The sequence below is a fragment of the Podarcis raffonei genome, chromosome 3, assembly GCF_027172205.1.
Source record: "Podarcis raffonei isolate rPodRaf1 chromosome 3, rPodRaf1.pri, whole genome shotgun sequence".
Taxonomy (NCBI): Eukaryota; Metazoa; Chordata; class Lepidosauria; order Squamata; family Lacertidae; genus Podarcis; species Podarcis raffonei.
The window spans coordinates 88,230,989-88,249,515 of NC_070604.1; the positions used below are offsets into that span (position 1 = coordinate 88,230,989).

The 18,527-nt window shown below is 42.7% G+C and overlaps 1 protein-coding gene across 1 annotated transcript in view; it reads right to left on the minus strand.

Moving 5' to 3' along the window:
• Positions 1–2,832: 2,832 nt before the first annotated feature.
• Positions 2,833–18,527, minus strand: part of KCNK17 (potassium two pore domain channel subfamily K member 17) — a 28,358-nt gene continuing 12,663 nt past the window's right edge. Inside the window, exons 3-5 of the mRNA XM_053382933.1 lie at positions 12,721–12,887; positions 7,161–7,329; positions 2,833–5,885 (exon numbers count right to left, since the gene is read on the minus strand). Coding sequence (XP_053238908.1) covers positions 5,623–5,885; positions 7,161–7,329; positions 12,721–12,887 — 599 coding nt within the window. The 3' untranslated portion in view covers positions 2,833–5,622. The remainder of the gene's footprint in view (positions 5,886–7,160; positions 7,330–12,720; positions 12,888–18,527) is intronic.

Here is an 18,527-nt window from a genome sequence, read left to right on the forward strand (position 1 = left end):
CCACATTTGGAATACTGTGCACAATTCTGACTGCCTCCCCTTCCAAAATGATTTTGTAGGGTTGGAAAAGGTTCAGAGAAGAACGATCAGAACGATCAAGAGACTGGGGAAATTCCCCTATGACACAAGGTTGCAGCATTCAGGACTTCTTCCAACCGGTGCTTCTTGCAGCAGGAAGTACAGGCTCGGAGGCCGGGGGTGGGAGCCAATGATTCACTGTGTCTTTCAATAGGTGTGTGGCTAGCACAAATTAAACAGTGCAAGCCTTTTCTAGTATGGAAATGCACGCACCTGTTGAAATGATGTCTGCCAGACATCTTTTTACCTGTGTGTGGTCCTGATGTATTCTTGAGCACCACAGCTTGTTACATTTCCAATGCTGTTAAAAAATGGCCACGGATTTATTTATTTTTTAAATTCGAACCAAACTAGTCCCTTTTGGGGCACGATGAACTTGAACTGCAGCTAGTTCCTTTTTAAAACAAACTTTCCTAGCACTGGCTAGAGACCATGGGCTGCCAAGGCTTTTGAGCCTGTGGGCATATTTTGATAATAGTGTAATGGACACTGGCCCCTCACCCTTTACCTACAGAAAGGAGCTATGCTGTGGTTGGGGGGGAAATGTATGGATAAGTAAATGACAGGAGTAGTAAGGGGACCTTTATTTATTTAGTACATTTTATACTCCCCCCTTTTCATGCGACATGGAAACCAAGATTGTGTACATGTGGTTCCTAGGCATTCTACCATCCTAGCACTAATCAGACCCAGATTTGCTTAATTTCAGAAAGGCAGTATCATGTATCCTCAGACCATGCCCTTGTTCTTCTCTGTGTACAGTATTATCATTGTATTTATGTGCCCTTTTAGTTGCCACTGCTTTGTAGTGTGTGAACATTTATGATAATGAGTGCTGTTTCCAGAAAAGCAGCATATACATTTGCCAAGTATAAAGGTGCCCCCCCCCCACTTACGTGGGGATTACATTCTGGGGTGCCACGTGCGTAAGTGAAAATCAGTTAAGTTGGGAGCACCCTCTAACAACCCTCTGAACACCTGTTTTCCCCCTGCTCTCCAGTTCTCTCCACACAACTCTCTCTTCCACCAGAGCTGAAGCACTGGGGTCGGCTGGAGGCCGCACAGGAAAGTTGCTGCTGCTGCACTACCCCATAGAGCAGCTGCTAGGCGGGGAGGCTGAACAGCATAAACAAAACTCTGCTGCGCCTCAGGTCTCTTCAGGACCTCCTCTACCCTCGCTGACATCCTCTTCAGGTTCTGGGGAGGGTCTCCTCATGAGCCACGAGGACTCTCCAGCTCTCTCCCACTATTTTCTGGTTTGAATCTATTTTCCAGCGCCAAGCCTATATATGCGGTCACATGCATAAGCGGGGAGACGCCTGTATAAGAACAGCCTGCTGGATCAGGCCAGTGGCCCATCTAGTCCAGTACTCGGTTCCCATAGTGGCAGACCAGATGCCTTTGTGAAACCTAGAGGTAAATGAATGAATGGAAGCCTTGAAAGACAAACATTTTCCCAGCCATGAAGGCTGGAAAGAAAGGGGAGATTCTTGGGAACACAGGTTCTGTATCAGATTCTGGATTTTGCACCCATGAAATTACTTTGGACAAATAGCTCTGTCTGAGGCTGTTTTGGAAATATGCTCTGGCATGAGAAGCATTAGGTGTATTCCTTTGAAATCCTGGCTGACATTTTGCTGCTTTCCTTGGAAGTTTTCTTTTTGAACTCGAAATAATTATGTTTCCTACATTGGAATGATTCTACCACCCATGACCAGTCTTGGGTCCTGAACAGTACACGTGCTGCTGCTTTATATATTTTCTTTCCTGGTTTCTAAACTTTTGAAAGCTGGCTAGTGTTTTCATGTCCTAATCTAAGGCTTATTGGTTTAAACTCACGTTTGGACAGCACCCTGTTTGTTCATTGGGGATTCTCTGAAGTTGTTAAAATATTCCAAATGGGACAAAGCAGTGGAAACATAAATTCAGTCACAAAAAATATACAGTGAGGTGAACAGAAATGCTTTTTTTAATGTTTTAAAATAACAGTGATTTTTAATGTTGAGCCCAGGGTTGTAACAGTATCTGAATTCCCTTTAATTAATGAAGCAAGGGGCAGTTCTGGAACATTTTGCAGATCCAAAAAAAGGGTTCCTTTGCTATTAATAGCTGTATAAGAGGCATCATGTAGTGTCCAAATGTCTCAGTCTAATGAATTCAGAAAAATAGGAGTATCCTAAGGCCTGGTGTTTACAGTATGCAGGAGAAATTCTTACGGTAATTGAGAATAATGTGTATGTTATAAGCTAGCTAAGTCAAACCATGGGCAACTGGGGCTGTGGGAGAGAAATGCACAAGTACCTGGCTCCTCCCCCCTTTTTACTCCCACACTAAGTGTGCTCTGGGCTAAGTGAAGAACAAACCTTGCCTACAGCCTATGGGTCATGGTTAGTGAGGGGACAGATTAAACATGAGCCTGGGTTCGGATGACATGTTAAGACAAACCTTCGCATAGCTCAGTATGTAAATGAACAAAAAGAATCAGAGAGGACCAAAGAGACTACAAGCTCCTCTCTCATGTGATCCTCCAAAGCTATAGTTTCTGTCTTACCATGTTGTGTGAACCAGGCCTATGTCTTGAATGGCAACATTTAGTTAGGTGTATTGCTGAAACTATGCAGAGCTTGCCCTGCAGGCTAAAAGGAAGATTGTCTGGGAAATTATACACAAGCCATGCCAAACTCTTCTGAGAATGATAGCTGGGGTGCATGCGAATAATAGAGGCCTATGGGGGGAAGAGGGGGTGGGGTGAGCTGGAAAATAATCTTTATTGATTAGGATTCCACCACAATCACACACACAAAAATAGTAAGTAAACTACATTAATTATAACTATGATTATAATTATAATCTTCATCATCTCACTCTTCATCCTAAACTCGTACATTAGCACTAAGCCATAGTTTGGATCAACATGATGTACAAACCAGGCCAATATCTTGCCTACCACCATTGCACCCAAGCATAATGTTGATGCATGATAACTTCGTTCACTTTCAAGTGCTTGTGCAATCTAAAAAGCTTCTTTAGAAACTGGGAAACAAGTGCTGGAATTTCCTTAAACTTTCTGGTCACTTGTTTTGAATGCTAATGTATGTTTTCACAGGGTGTGAACTATTTATTTGGTTGCGGAACTTTCAATAAGCATTGTATTAAAAAAAAATTAATTACATGGTTGTTTAAGCAAAACCACATGCATGGCCTCAGAAGAAACCTTTTAAAGACCTTAAAGTATCTCCTGTAATTTTCCAATGGAGATTGTGGAAGAATCCCAGTCATCTGCAACAAGCAGCTGAGTGGGCATGTTTTTCTTTAGTCACCCTTGAACGAATAACCTTCCCGGTTTTGGCAGACAACTGTTCTGTGGGTGATTTTTCCACCCTTTATGATACAAATCTCCTTCTGCTAGGAATACCTCACCCCACTCCAAAGCCCTGGGAAACAGCAGAAACTTGCCGGAAGCAACAGAGAATCTGACGTGCTGACGGGATCTTTGCAGACAGATTAGGTGAGATGATCAAATTACAATGGGACAATGCCTAATGGTACAAAAGCTAGAGTTTGGGGAAAAGAAGCAAATGCTGTTTAGTTGCATCAAAATCACCAGCAGCCAAATATGGTGCAAGTGTGCAGATGGATGGGATGAGGGTGCCAGTGGAAGAGGTACATAAATGAAATGCGAGTGGGGGGGGGGGGAGCATTCCAGAAAATGTTGTGATGGACACAAGCATAAATCACTTTAACATTGATTAGCCCAGAGAAGGGAAGCCTGTGGTTCTCCAGATAGGGACAGGAAGGAAGCCCCTTTGGTCTCTGCCAGAATGACCACGGTATATTATAACACAGTTTTTTCTTTCATCCATCTTCTGGGTTTGCTTTCCATATGCTTTTCAATTTCTTGCCTCCTTGGTGCACTCACTCATAGGCATTTATTCCCAATGAAGGAAACTGGAATTAGCTGCTGCCTCCATGACAGGATTGCTATTGCTTCTATGGCTTCTATGCTGCTTTTAGGTTGTATTGCAATTAAGTGTTTAAAATTTAGTGTTAGCCGCCCTAAGCCCAGGTTTCTGAACCGGGAAGGGCGGGGTATAAATAAAAATTATTATTATTATTATTATTATTATTATTATTATTATTATTATTACCACTAGCACCCTCTGCCATCTTTTTCTTCTTCCCCCTCCTCCCTGCCTTTATGGATATTGCGTCTGACTCTGGTGGTTTTAGTAAGGTAAGGGTGGCCCCCGCCCAACTGAGCCCCAACAAAATGGCTATTGGCACGCAATATCTAAAAATGGCAAGCCTGATGCCACCACTTATGAGATGCTGGGTAGAAACAAACAGCTATCACATCCCCACTGGCAGACATGATAGTGAAATGATAGTACCAGACCAAATGAACCTTTGTCTGATTCAGCAGGTAAGTTCTCAAACCCTGTTGCCCCATATATATAAAAAAGATACTTGCATATAGTGTGGGGAAAGTGGTGAGCTCTCAATGACAAAGGTGGTGCCTGCTGTGCTTAAAGTAGTGGCACTGTGACTGCTCCATTGGCCTGGGCTCTGGTGGTAGCGGCTGTGCAGCACCAGGCCCTCCTAGAGGAAACAGATTATCTAGCTGGGACTGAATCAGTCCTGGTCACCCAGAGGGGGTGGACCATTAACAGGAGAGGGACAGGGGAAGTGCAACCCTGTTGATCTTGCTCACTCTCTCAGCAACTTTTGATACCGTTGACCTGGACCATCTTGGTGAGTTGAGAGTGGGGCACTTGGCGCGCCACTTCTATCTATGGCAGTGGTTCCCCAGATGTTGTTGGACTACAACTCCCATCATCCCTGAGCTCTGGCCTTGCTAGCTAGGGGGTGATGGGAGGTGTAGTCCAACAACATCTGGGGACCCACAGGTTGAGAAAGGCGGATCTACGGTGTTGGTTCTAGAGAGTGGCACCGGTTGACTTTATTCTAGCCCCTTGGCAGTTACCTGAGATAAGTATATGCAACAGAACCTGCCACGCTTTGGAGTACAAATGCTCTTTATTAAAGGCAAGGACTGTGGCAGCATCTGCTCAGCCTTCTATTGGGCAGATAACCCTACAAAGTCAATAGGTTGCAATACCACAGCAGCATTTTGAGCAGTGGTTAATAGGTGAGACAGTCACTTCACATTTTTCCTACACAGAAATAACCTTGATATAGGGGGGAAACCTCCCACACATTGCCATAATTGCACAGTGATGTTCATGGTTTTCCAACTCCCACGCTTGCAGTGATGTAAAAGCCCTTCAGCTAAGATGGCACAGGCCCTGTTATTCCTCTGACACAGAGATTCATCTGCATGTAGAAAGGAAATCATATGTAAGGCAGTCCTTGAACAACCCAACGAGCAGACTTTGATTTCCACTCTGGTCCGAGTTGGATGATCTCACATAGCCACACTTCTGCCAGTGCCACGAAATGGTGCTCTGGTGATGGGCTGCCCAGCTGGATGTTTCCCTCCAGCAAAAGCCAAAATACTTTGGTGGAATAAAGCATATATGCCATTCAATTTGGCTCCGCAGGCTTAGTGTCCTTTGTGCTGCAGTTCTGCCCATCTTTAGATTCCAAAGTGACATTTGGGTTGCCACTTATTAACTCTTGCTCTGCGTCTCTGCTCCTTCTCTTGCAGCACCGGCAGAGGCCACTGGAGTTCTCTAGCAAGCTGATGCACAGATTGATAATCAGGGCTAGCCAAGCCATCCCAAAGAGTATCCACAGAGACACCACATTCTTATACCAGGATGGGTAGGTACGCTCAGGGTTCATGCCTATGGAAAAACAAGACTCGAGCTGTTTAGAGGTATGAAATGTCACTCCCTTGAGAGAGAAACATGAGTATTTTACAATGAACCGAATCAACCAGGATTGAGCCTAGAACACTCTGGTGATTGAGAAAAACGAAATCCTGCAGTGTCTGGAGCATCTAAGAGTAGATAGGACACCATCCAGGTCAGAGACCAACCCAAAGGACACACTGAACTATGATTTCATTACCCAGGAATGTATAGCATAAATGAACCAGGGAAATGTAGCTTAAGAAACATGATTCCTAATGGTTGAGCCAGTTGCCCATAGCCACCAGCATAAAAAAGAAGAATGCTCATTATGTGGAGGTAGAATTTGCATTTTGCACCTTGTTTTGATTCAAAGTCCACATTCCATTGGCAGGGCTCTTGATGGAGATGCATCCAAGACCTGCAACCTTAGGGCCTATTTTCATGCAAGTAGTAAGGAAAAAACAAAAGGCCCAGGCCATACCATAATGGAGATGGAGTTGTATCTTGGACTAATCAAGACTCGTTTACAAAGGGAAATGAAATTAATTTACTCATTATATAATTTAATATGGCCTTTAAAAAGTATATACTGTATACACTGCTCTTTTCCACCTTCTTCTTCAAACAAATGCCCTCAAATCACTGCCTCACTGGGATTAATGCCATATTCTGTGTCATGCACCATCCGTTGATGCCTCTTTTCATCTGAGAGCTGCTTGTGGTTCATTAGGAAAGGGCTGCTTTCCTCTCTCTAGGTGTGTGTGTGTGTGTGTGTGTGCACATGCGTACTTACATGGGATTGTGTGAGAAACACCTCACACACGGATTGTTCTAAACCTGAGTGATTAATTTGGTGCTTGTTTTCCCAAAGAGTTAAGTGCTTCCCTCACTGAAAAGGGCACCACAGCAATGTGCCATAAGGTTGTTTGTGGAAGTGAAGCCAAAAATTGTTCTCTCACAAACTGTGTTTGTGTAATCAAGCACATAAGCGCTTCAGAGCAAAGGGCCCTTCATGCTCAAGTAGGGCTGCCTCTTTCAGCTTATGCTGCAGAAGCAAATGTTGACACTTCAGCTTTCAGCTGAAGAAACAGGGTATTATTCCTTGTTGTTATTAGACTCAAACTTGAGAAGGCCACTTTTTTTGCCCATAACAGGAACTCACACATGGGAGCTTACTGAAAGGAAGAGAGAAAACCAAACTAAATAAACCTACTGGTTTATCTAAGTCTAAAAACATTCTGTATATAATAGGTCTGAACTACTTACCAATTACATAATCTCCAAAGCCTATTGTGCTAAGAGTAATGAAAGAATAATAGAACCCTTCTTCGTAGGTCCAGCCTTCTATGGCAGTAAACAACAGAGGAGGTAGCAGAAGGAACAGCAGAAGGCCAGCAACCAGTGCACAGGTCCGCGTCAAGACAGCTGCCCCTTTCTAACAAGAAACAAAAATAATGCTTGAAGCAGACTGGTAGATGGGCATAGGCTCTTGTATCTCTTCCTGATCTCTTTAAGCCACAGTTCCACATTGTAGTGTGTCTGAAACAGGGAACTGGTTTGATGGCAGTGCAGCAACCATGCTTTGATTATGGTTTACCATCCCTGGTTAGTGAACTGACATTAAATCACAGTTCCCCTTTTCAGTTGTAATGACCAGGATTAAAGTACCAAAGTCACCATGCAACGAGAGGAAGGAAAGGTGGAAACGTGCTGACCAAACGTTCCTTCCTGGTTGAATTACGGTACCGTTTATTAAGCCAGGGACATTACATCAAACCTGGCCCTAAGTCTGCAGACAGAAGTATGGTCTCAAGAGTCAAGCCCTGAGAACAGTTAAGTCAGCCAACGTGGTGCCCTCCAGATGGTCTACAGCTTCCATCCGTCGTAGTCAGCGTGGTTTAAAATATCTGGTGGTCACCAGGTTGACAAAAGGCTGACTCAAGGCATCACCAGCCTCAAGGCAAAGGCTGAATTAAGGCATTTTTGGTGCCTGCTAAAAACATTCTTGTTTAAGCAAGCCTACCCAGATGCTTAGAAATGCTGATGTGAATTTAAATCTGTTTTCGTTTGATTTGTTTGATTTTAATGTTTTATCTTTTTGTAAACGGCTTTTTTTAAACAATCAACCAGTGTACAATTTTTATGAAATAAATAATAAAGTCAGGGGTAGACAACATGAGGCTCTCCAGATACTGTTGGACTTTAACCCCCTAGCAAGCCTTGCCAATGGTGAGGAAAGACGAGAACTTGAGTCCAATGACATTTGGAGGGAACCACATTGGCTACATCAGTTAAGTGTTAAGTATGATCAAGAAGGTGTCTGTAATTCTGTGTGGCTGTGGATTGCACTACAATCCTCAATGGCAGTGGCTTGTAATTGGGGTGGTCTGCACATCATCTGATGTTTTTCTGAATACCATAGAGGACCTCAACTCACATCCATTATAAAACACACACACATTTCTAACCCTCATTAATGTGAAAACTTTAAATCATGGTGGCATGGTTCTTAAAATCATGGGAGCCTACGGAGGGCTCTGGATGGTTCTTCTAATGTCTAGGAGTTTGGAACTTTAAGTACATCTTTCCATCAGTCCCAGTAAATCTCAAGTTACTTGCTCTGTAAACACCTTGCTGCAGCAGACCTGACCTTTGTTTGTTGTGCACTGTGGCTTGGACTACATAGGTTGGTTGGTTTGTGGAAGAAGACTGGTAGATGGATTGTCTGGCCTTGTGGCCACTTTTTGATCCTTTACAGTTCTGTGGGTTTGGCCCTGACTGGTCACGCTGTGACTCAGAGACCTCAAGTTACAGATGAGAAAATGAGTATTATTATTCCCACTAGTTTATGGCTTAGCTAAAACTTGAACTTGGATCTTCCAGGGAAATTCAATGCTACGCAAGGCAGATTTGAAAGATGCATGACTAATTGCATCAATCTGCCACAAAAGTGGGTTGAAGAAAGGTTCTCACAGATTAAAGGAGACAGCACTATCAATTCTAGGAAATACGTTTTTTATGCTCTCCAGCTTTCATTTATATTTGCTTCATAACATTTTATTTTATGATTGTTTTTTATCTGGAGATGTGGGAATGGTAGACTGCTAATTTCCTTTCCTTTCTCCCTTCTTCATGTTAAATGGGCCTTTCTAGGATCTAGTATAAATATATAATTATATGGCCATATAATTATAATAGCTATAAGACTACACACACATGGCTCTCAAAGATAAAATGGCAAAGTAAAAGTAAAATGCAATGTCATAAATTAACAATATTATAAAACTACAACTCGCAGCCTAAACATTTCCAGAAGAGAGAATAAAATCAGATGACTAAAAACATGTACATAGCATATAAACAGTGGTTTAAAACAGCAATATCACATATGGGGGGTAATAGGGAGGGTTTAAGGCCAGGGGGAGCCCTCATTTGGCATGCCAATGACCAGGTGGCAGGCAAAGCTCTTTGGGAAAAACATTCCACAACAGGGACACCATCACACATAAAAAGCTCTGATGGCCACCCAAATGACATCACCTGTGTTGGGGCACCTGGAACAGGGCCTCCGAAGGGAAGGCAAATGTTCAGATACCCTGGTACCCAACCACTTTGAAGATTAAGACCAGTAATTTGAACAGGGCCTGGAAACAGACTAGCAGTTTATACATGACTGGCGTTTGAGCAAATTGCCCAGTCCCAGTTAATACTTACCGTATGTAGCCCTATTTTCTACCAACTCCAGTTTCCAGGCCATTTACAAAGGTTTCCCCACATACAACACATTGCAATAATCTGAATGGGAAGTTACCAGAGAGTGGGTCACTGTGGCAGGTCTATCTCCATCCAGATATAGCCACAGCTGGTGCATCAGCTGAAGCTGATTAAAATGTTTGGAAACTTCTACTATTGCAAGTGGAAAAGTAAATGTCCCCAGCAAAAGCGTGCACATTTTCTTTCACTGGAATGACAATGTTTGCAATAAACACTTTTCTTTTTTTTGCATTGGTGGGTGTGAAATGTTTGGATCTTGACATGCGATGCAAGCAGTCATCAGAACAGAGTCAGATCTTCAACCTGTGCTGGGCCTGGGATTTGTCTGAAACAGCTGATGTGTTGCTATATCCAGGAATTGCAAAGCATCTGAAAAAACTGCAGAGTTTTTCAGGAATACTATGCACAGTAGTTGATCCTAGCCTAGTTCAGGGACTGGGACAGGACTATGTACATGCGTCATGCTTTCTGGATACTTGGAGCCAGAGACGCTGGTAGATAACCTGAGGAATGCAAGTCCTGGCCAGACATAATGTGAAGGGAGAAACATGCTGAGGAAGAGGCAGCAGGTAATAACCCAACCTTTGCATGAAGGAAAGCAATTTCTCTTTGATAACAACTAACCTAAGACAGGCATTCAAGCTGGGCACTCACATTACATTTTTGTGAGCTCTCTCTTTTGCCCCTCCTGACATATTTTACCAAAAAGTTCTGGTTTTTTTGAGTGGAAGTTATGACTCACACAAACTTTCTGTTGCTTTTCAGCACTGTCATTACAGGATCAGGCCAAAATGTTCTCAAGTAGTCTGCGTGTGGAAGAGATTCTTTCCCCAGCTCCAAGTTCCCCAGCTGGTTGCATTTTTATATCTATGTATATATTTATATATTTAAAAAATAAAAATTGCGCATTTCTGAATTCCACACCAGCAATATAACAAGTTGATGACAGATACCTGAGCCAAAGGGAAGAACAACTCCTTCTAGCTGAGTTGGTAAATTATAGTAGGGTAGTGTTGAAAAGCAGCACAGGGGAGATTTATTGGAAAGCTTTTCTAGTGGGGAAGAGACACAACTACTACTTCCACGCATGCTAGGGGGAGGCAAGTTGTGAATGGTGTTGCCAGATGCAGAAGAGAATAGGGCTCCTGAACCTCTAATAGTTGTGTAAAAGAAGGGATCTCAGTAGATATAACTTACTATTCAAGCTCCAATCTACAGAAACTACCCCTTCCAACATAACTATTAAAAGTCCAATGGACCTGTCTTCTTTTGTATCTGGCTACCCTAATTATGAGATACAATACAGTGCTGGAGGGTTGCTATGGGAAATGACTGACCAGACAGCATTGATAAGTGGAGATGAAATAACATTTTGCTCAGAACTTGTTTTCCTTTCTTTCTCCTCTCAACGTGTTGCACTTGTGGGGCTTCTACTCCCTATTTTGTAAAAATTAAGTAGTTTAAGTTTGTGACAAGGCTTGGAATTGGTTTGGGTGCAGACAGAGGCAAATTAAGGTAAAAGGCATGAAGCAGGAGACTTGCACCTTCACCAAATACTGCCTTTGTTTCCTAATTGTTTTCTCCAATCACACCTACTTGAAACCTTGTTAGATCCCTCAATATGCAATACTTTCTTGTGTAATAGAAACCACACTAGTACAATGAACATAGTATAGAGTTCATTCAGGCCTAGTGGTGAAGTTCTCAGTTTTTAAGGATTATTTCTAAACAACCAAAATGCTCCACAATCCTGATCAGAGTGTCAAAACTTTTGCATTGTTTTGAAAGCATAACTAGATTTTGAGCCCAGAGCTGCCTTGGCAGAAAGTGCTGAAGTGTCCTTCAAGTACTTACACAAAGTATCAGTACACAGAGGGTTAAGAAGAAAGTATATTAGTACTGATAAAAAGGTAAAGGGTCCAGTCCAGTCATGGACGACTCTGGGGTTGCGGCGCTCATCTCGCTTTATTGGCCGAGGGAGCCGGTGTACAGCTTCCAGGTCATGTGGTCAGCATGACTAAGCCACTTCTGGCGAACCAGAGCAGTGCATGGAAACGCCGTTTACCTTCCCGCTGGAGCGGTACCTATTTATCTACTTGCACTTTGATGTGCTTTCGAACTGCTAGGTTGGCAGGAGCTGGGACCGAGCAACGGGAGCTCACCCCGTCGCGGGGATTCGAACCGCCGACCTTCTGATCGGCAAGTCCTAGACTCTGTGGTTTAACCCACAGTGCCACCCACATCCCTTTTAGTACCAGAAATAATAACTATAATTTACAGGGCTGGTTCTACCATTAGGCAGGTGAGGCAACTGCCTCGGGCAGCATATGCTGGTAGATGGTAGTGTCCCTGAGCTCCCTGATCATATGCTTGTTGGAGAAGAGAGCTGTTGTGTCATGCACTTTGCCCTCTGCCTTTATAATTACCCTATTGATCTCCCTCAGGGGCAGCCCTGTTGCTATTATTGATGTAGGAATTGCAATAAGAAATGATGCGGCAACAAACAAGTCTGTGCTTTGGTCTCATAACTATTCAGTGTGCTGCCATTTTCAGCCACAAATCAAAAATGTTCCCAGGACTGCAGTCCTACATATACTTACCAGGGAGCAAGTCCCATTGAATTCAATAGGACTTACTTCTGAGTAAACATGCCTAGCGTTGTTAGTTTTGCCCTCAGCTGGTCACTTAAACACAGAGAGAAGCAAGTGTTATACATAGCCTCTGGAGGCCATGTTGCAGGGTGTGGGGAACCTGTGGCCCTCCAGTGGTTCCTGAACTACATCATTGGCCATGCTTTCTGGGACTGATGGGAGTTGTAGTTCAACACCATCTGGAGGGCCAAAGATTCGCCCCACCTACTGTATTGCAATGAGAAGAATCTGTACATCAGAATCACAAGCCATTCTGTGGGTTAAGACACCATACTGTTGCATTATCGGGCCAGCTGATTGGCCTGCTACAGACTTAAGTCAAAGACATGTCACTTTTATCTGCACCTAAACAACTCACCCATGCTGACAAAAATGAGCAGTAAAGCACCCTTGCTGTTTACCTGCCAGTGAAACTTCTCACCCAGGTGAAAGGCGCACAGCTGAACACCAGAGAGCATCAGCTGTCCTATCCTGTTGAGGAGGACAAGGTTCAAAGGAATCCCAAAAAGAGCAAAGAAGATGCAGAAGACTTGTGCAGCCTCCGTGCTGGGACTCAGGTTACCATAACCTGGAAGGAGAAAGTTGATAGTTAGTTTAAAAGAACGCGGCTGTAAAAACATAAATCTGTTTCAGTGTTATCTGGCCAAAAGAAGAGGGTCAGAGGTTAAGGATATGTGGCACGAGGCTCACAGCTTGTATGCAGCCCTGGAGGTACTTGTGTGGCCTTATCAGAAAATCCCAGCTTCCATTAAGTGAAGCAAGGTTCTCACCCATCACCTCAGAGGTAAGCTAATACAGTGGTACCTCGGGTTACATACACTTCAGGTTACAGACTCCGCTAACCCAGAAATAGTACCTCGGGTTAAGAACTTCACTTCAGGATGAGAACAGAAATCGTGCTCTGGTGGCACGGCGGCCCCATTAGCTAAAGTGGTGCTTCAGGTTAAGAACAGTTTCAGGTTAAGTACAGACCTCCGGAACGAATTACGTACTTAACCTGAGGTACCACTGTATATGTGAAGCCAACCTGTACAAAAAGCTAAAAGATCAAAAGGTTATTAGATGCCTGAAGTAACAGATATTGACATGGATATTCTAATTCTATTATTGCATGGATGTGGTGAGACAGAAGTCTCACATTTAGGGTCAACAAATTTGTATTTGTGTGTTCAGTACTGTGTATCTACCAGCCAAGGCTATATCAGCTGTATTCAGGTAGATAAAACAACCAATTTCACTAGGTTTCCATCATAACCAATGCATGTTTAGAAGTAAAGGATCGCTGGAATATTACTAGGACTCACTCCAGAGCAATTGGATTTAGGAATGTGGTCAAAATACTTACTCACCCCTCCCCCAAACATTTGTATGCTTACATCTTACATTCAGCAGTGCATAACAAAAATACAAATGGGGGGGGGGGAGACGATGAAAAATCAACACCATAAAACCAAACAAAAATCAATGACAATAAAAACAGCAGTTAAAAGTAGCAGCGATGAAACAAAACTCATGAGGTCAGTAAAACTCAAGTTTAACGTACATCATCTATAGCTCATGGCATCATGCCACACCTCCCACCAGCTGCCAGGCAGGAATAGCCCAAGTCATTCTTCTACCTGATCATCAGATCCTTTCCTATATTTTCAAGAGCATTACTAACAATAGTAAAAAGTGTCATATGATATGATTTCTAGTGACACTTTTTATTATTATTTCTAGTAGTATTTTTGTAAATAAACATGCAATATAAAACTACTCCCCATTCTTCAAACTCTAGTTCCATCTATGAAATAAATGCTGGACTCTCTCCATTCTCATTCCCCCAACTCACAAGGCATCTGTTGAGACCCACTTTTTTGTTCACAAGCAAACCAACGTTACAAACATCATCAGCGTTACAAGGGATAAGGCTGTACGGAGGCAGGTGCCAACATCAAGCACTCTAGATTACCGAAGGGTCCTAAAATTAGGAAACCTTCCCACTTGAAGGCTTCAACACTCTACACTCCCCTGAAAGCCCACTTTAATTCTATAGATGTAACTCTCTGAAATCTATGTGATGTTTGCTTCTGGTTGGGGAGGTTAATTGGACTGAATGGCAAAACAAAACAACCAGAATACCATGTGCTTCCTGGTGGGAACAGCTTGCTCTTTCCTCCCCATGCCCCCCCCCACACCATGTACTCTTTAAATAGTGGGGAGAAAGCAGCAGGCTGCCTGCAAGGAAAAGGGATTAGCCAGGTACCATAAGCATTCAATATAAACCACAATGATTACTGAGAATAAAAGTCACCTGGCTTCATAGCACACTTACTTCTATTGGCTGTGAACACTATTATGGCAGACACATTTATGGAGCTAAAGCAAAATTGAAGCATAAATAAGTCTTTAAACTGCATTCTGTGGGGCCTGGTTCTTGCAAGGAGCAGTTCTTGGAAGTTTGTTAGAGTTGTCCTCTATAACAACCACGTATTTCGCATCCTACAATAGATTGCACTGTTAACATGTTCCCCCGCTCCCATGTTGGATTTTACTAGTTGTTTGCTTTTATTTGCCCACCTTTTAAAAATCTGGATAGCAGTGAGATGGAAAAAGCAAATGGTCCAATTTCCCTGTGTCTCCACAATTTTAGAATGTCTGTGTGGGGCACATGATCAAACACTTCCCCATATAAAAAACTCACTGTCCATTCAAAACAACCACATTTTGATGTGCAGGAAAGTATTTCAAAGTAGGCGTGTGTTTAAAGATGCAACCTTGCATTCTGGGAAGAAGAAAAAAAAAGCCCAATAGATTTTAAAAAAACAAAACCCCACACAGTACTGTTCCAATTCCATTTTAGTATCCTGAAAGAATGTTAAAATGGGTTCCATGGAGCTTTCTAGAAGAGGGGAATTCTGAATTGCGGTGTGACTACACCGCAAGTATGGTTTTCTTTGATCAGCTGCGTTTATATTGGCGTATACATTTGTTAGCATAAGGAGTGATGATGGTAAGCACTGTACTAAAGACACATCAACCCACAATACACAAACAGAAGTAGTTCTAAAACAAGATTATGTGGGAAAACAGGAAAGTCCATATATATATATAGATAGACAGATAGAGAGAGAGAGAGAAAGCTTTAAAAGCAACCTCAGGGTGCACAGAGATGACACACAGGAATGTCCATAAAATGCCACAGAACAGTTCAATTTAACCAAATGGCACTTCAACCTTATTGATCATTCAATCAAATCAGAGGTTACAGTGATAGTAAAGGGCAGATTTATTTATTTGTCTCCCATCCCTCCCACCATGGTTTCTGGCGAAACTCTGTCTTGGATCAGAAAAAAACCCCAAAAAGGTTTGTTTAGGGCTGCTTGTTGGTTTACAGTACTACACGCAGGTCTGGCTGTTTGGATATCTGAATCTGTGGTGTGTATAGAGAGGTTTGTGTACTAATTCCTCATGTATGGATAAGTGAATTTCTGTATAACAAGCAGTTCAATAGTGGACCTGCATGTATTTGGTTAAACTGTCCACTAGGCCCTCCCATCTAAATCATGCAGCAGAACTGTGGCGATGTCACAATATGTTCATGATGCCAGGGCACCAAGGGTTAAGTGCTGAACTCAATTTTACACATCAAACTGAATAGAGGGAATCAAAAGTTGGGGGTTTTTCAAGTAAGCCATTGTTTACTAAAAACAGTGCAGTAACTGGAAACATTTTAACTTCATTTCAAATTAACAATCAATGATTTTACATTTTCTAAAGCCTGTGGTTATGTTAGCTGTCTCAGTTAAAGATACTGACTTACATAAATATGGTATAATGAATATACATATGCATGTGTGCACGCACATGCATGTGTTTGTCTTATGAATGTTAACTGGACTACTTGGTTCTGAAGGAAAATAATGTGACCTTATTTATCCGCAGAACTGGAATCCACAATGGAACATGGTGACCTATAGGTAAATATATAATCAAGCTCCAGCCAGTTGGTTTTTCCCACTCTCCACTGAAAATGAACAAATACTTAATATGAGCCTAGGTGGGCACTTCCTTGTCCAGTGGAACAATGATCATGAAAATGGTGGTTGAGGGGTGGGGAGGCTGTTCGTAAAGTGCCTGTCATGTTGTACTGAATTCTAGGGTTCTTCAACTTGCCCTCATCTATTTCTCACCATAGCTCTTTGACTTGAAGAAAGCAAAGTAGCTCCCACTCTGTCCCACTCCCCCAACTCTCTCCTGTCTCATCTGGATCCTCCAGTGAGCCCGTTTCCAATTGGGGGTGGGGGTGTTGCTTTTGTAAGCACATCTAACCCCACTGGGTGGCCTATGGCAAGAAAAGCAGGATAAGAAAAAGTACTCAGAAGTGTTGAACGGCTGGGGTCTGGTGACCCTGTACTGAGACAGAGAAGTAGGAATTTATAGAAATGGGGTTGAATATTTGTTGATATGATATTGTGTTGGAGAACAACTTTATCTGAAATTTTGAAAAGCCTGTTCCCAGGTGTAAGTAAATAAGGAAGCTATTGCATTTCACTTTTTGTACACTTTGTCTTAACATTCTGTACTTTTGCATTGTGTGCAACTTTGATAAGATCACCATAAGATGTACTTTTTGATAAAAGGGTGTGTATATATATATATATATATATATATATATATATATATATATATTCATTTGCGACTGTCTCTCAGGCTCACATAATGCTGACACTGTAACACTAGCCTTCCTTTCAGGGCTGCTTACCAAACTAAGTGTGGTGTAGTGGTTAAGAGCGGTAGTCACGTAATCTGGGGAACTGGGTTCGCGTCTCCGCTCCTCCACATGCAGCTGCTGGGTGACCTTGGGCCAGTCACACTTCTCTGAAGTCTCTCAGCCCCACTCACCTCACAGAGTGTTTGTTGTGGGGGAGGAAGGGAAAGGAGATTGTTAGCCGCTTTGAGACTCCTGAAGGGGAGTGAAAGGCGAGATATCAAATCCAAACTCTTCTTCTTCTTCTTCTTCTAATGCACATAAGCTGCTTTGAACCACGTGGGCAAAAGCACCATATATTACCATCATACCAGTTATAGGCTCATGAAACATAGGAGCTGAGATTTAAGAAGGGCATGTGCAGTGGTACCTTGGGTTACATACACTTCAGGTTACATATGCTTCAGGTTGCAGACTCTGCTAACCCAGAAATAGTGATTCAGGTTAAGAACTTTGCTTCAGGGTGAGAACACAAATTGTGCTCCGGCGGCGCTGCAGCAGCAGGAGGCCCCATTAGCTAAAGTGGTGCTTCAGGTTAAGAACAATTTCAGGTTAAGTTACGACCTCCGGAACGAATTAAGTACTTAACCCGAGGTACCACTGTATAAGAAATGGAAGAAAGGTGAAAATATGAAGGAGCCAACAGTTGCAGGGAGAAGGTCAGACAGGGCAAAACTCAGAACAAGCTCAGGCTTGTAAGAGTGGTGAAAAATAATTTTTAAAAGGTTTCTTTGGCTATGTTCGAAGCAAGGGGAAGGACAAGAACAAGGAAGTAGTAAGCTCTCTGCGTGGAGAAGATGGAGAAATGATATTGGGTAACTGCTCAACACTTACTTTGCCTCTGTCTTCATGCAAAAAGAAAGCAAGGACACCTGGCTTGCCAGTAGTATGTGTGAAAAGGATCTGGGGGTCTTAGTAGACCACAAGTTGAACATGAGTCAACAGTGTGTGGAAGGAGCAAAAAAAAGAAAGGAAAAAAAGGTAGTGCTATTGTAGGCTGCATCAACAGATGCAGAATATCCAGATCAAGGGCAGTAATAGTACCACCTCTGGACCACATCTGGAATACTGTGGACTCTCTTTCCTTGGAGGTTTTTAAGCATCTGTTATGGATGCTTTAGTTGATCTAGATTGAAAGCAGCAGATGAGGATAAGCATGAATGATTATGGATTGAGAAAATTGATGTTTTTGTGCTGCAAATGTGGTAGTGTGTGTGTGCATCCCTAGTCCAAATTTAGATGAGCCTGTTTTGCTCATCTCTGTATCATTCTGGCAGATGCAGGTTCTAAGTCCCACTTACTACAGAAGGTGCTGCTAAGCAAAGGAATAGCTAGTCAGGACCTTGTGAACAAGTCCAGTGTCCCCCACACTGCCCTTGACTGCAGTCCTTTTACCCTCTAATTTGTTAGCTCAAGATTTAATACCGGTATATTGCTTTGCCTTGTGCTGTTTGT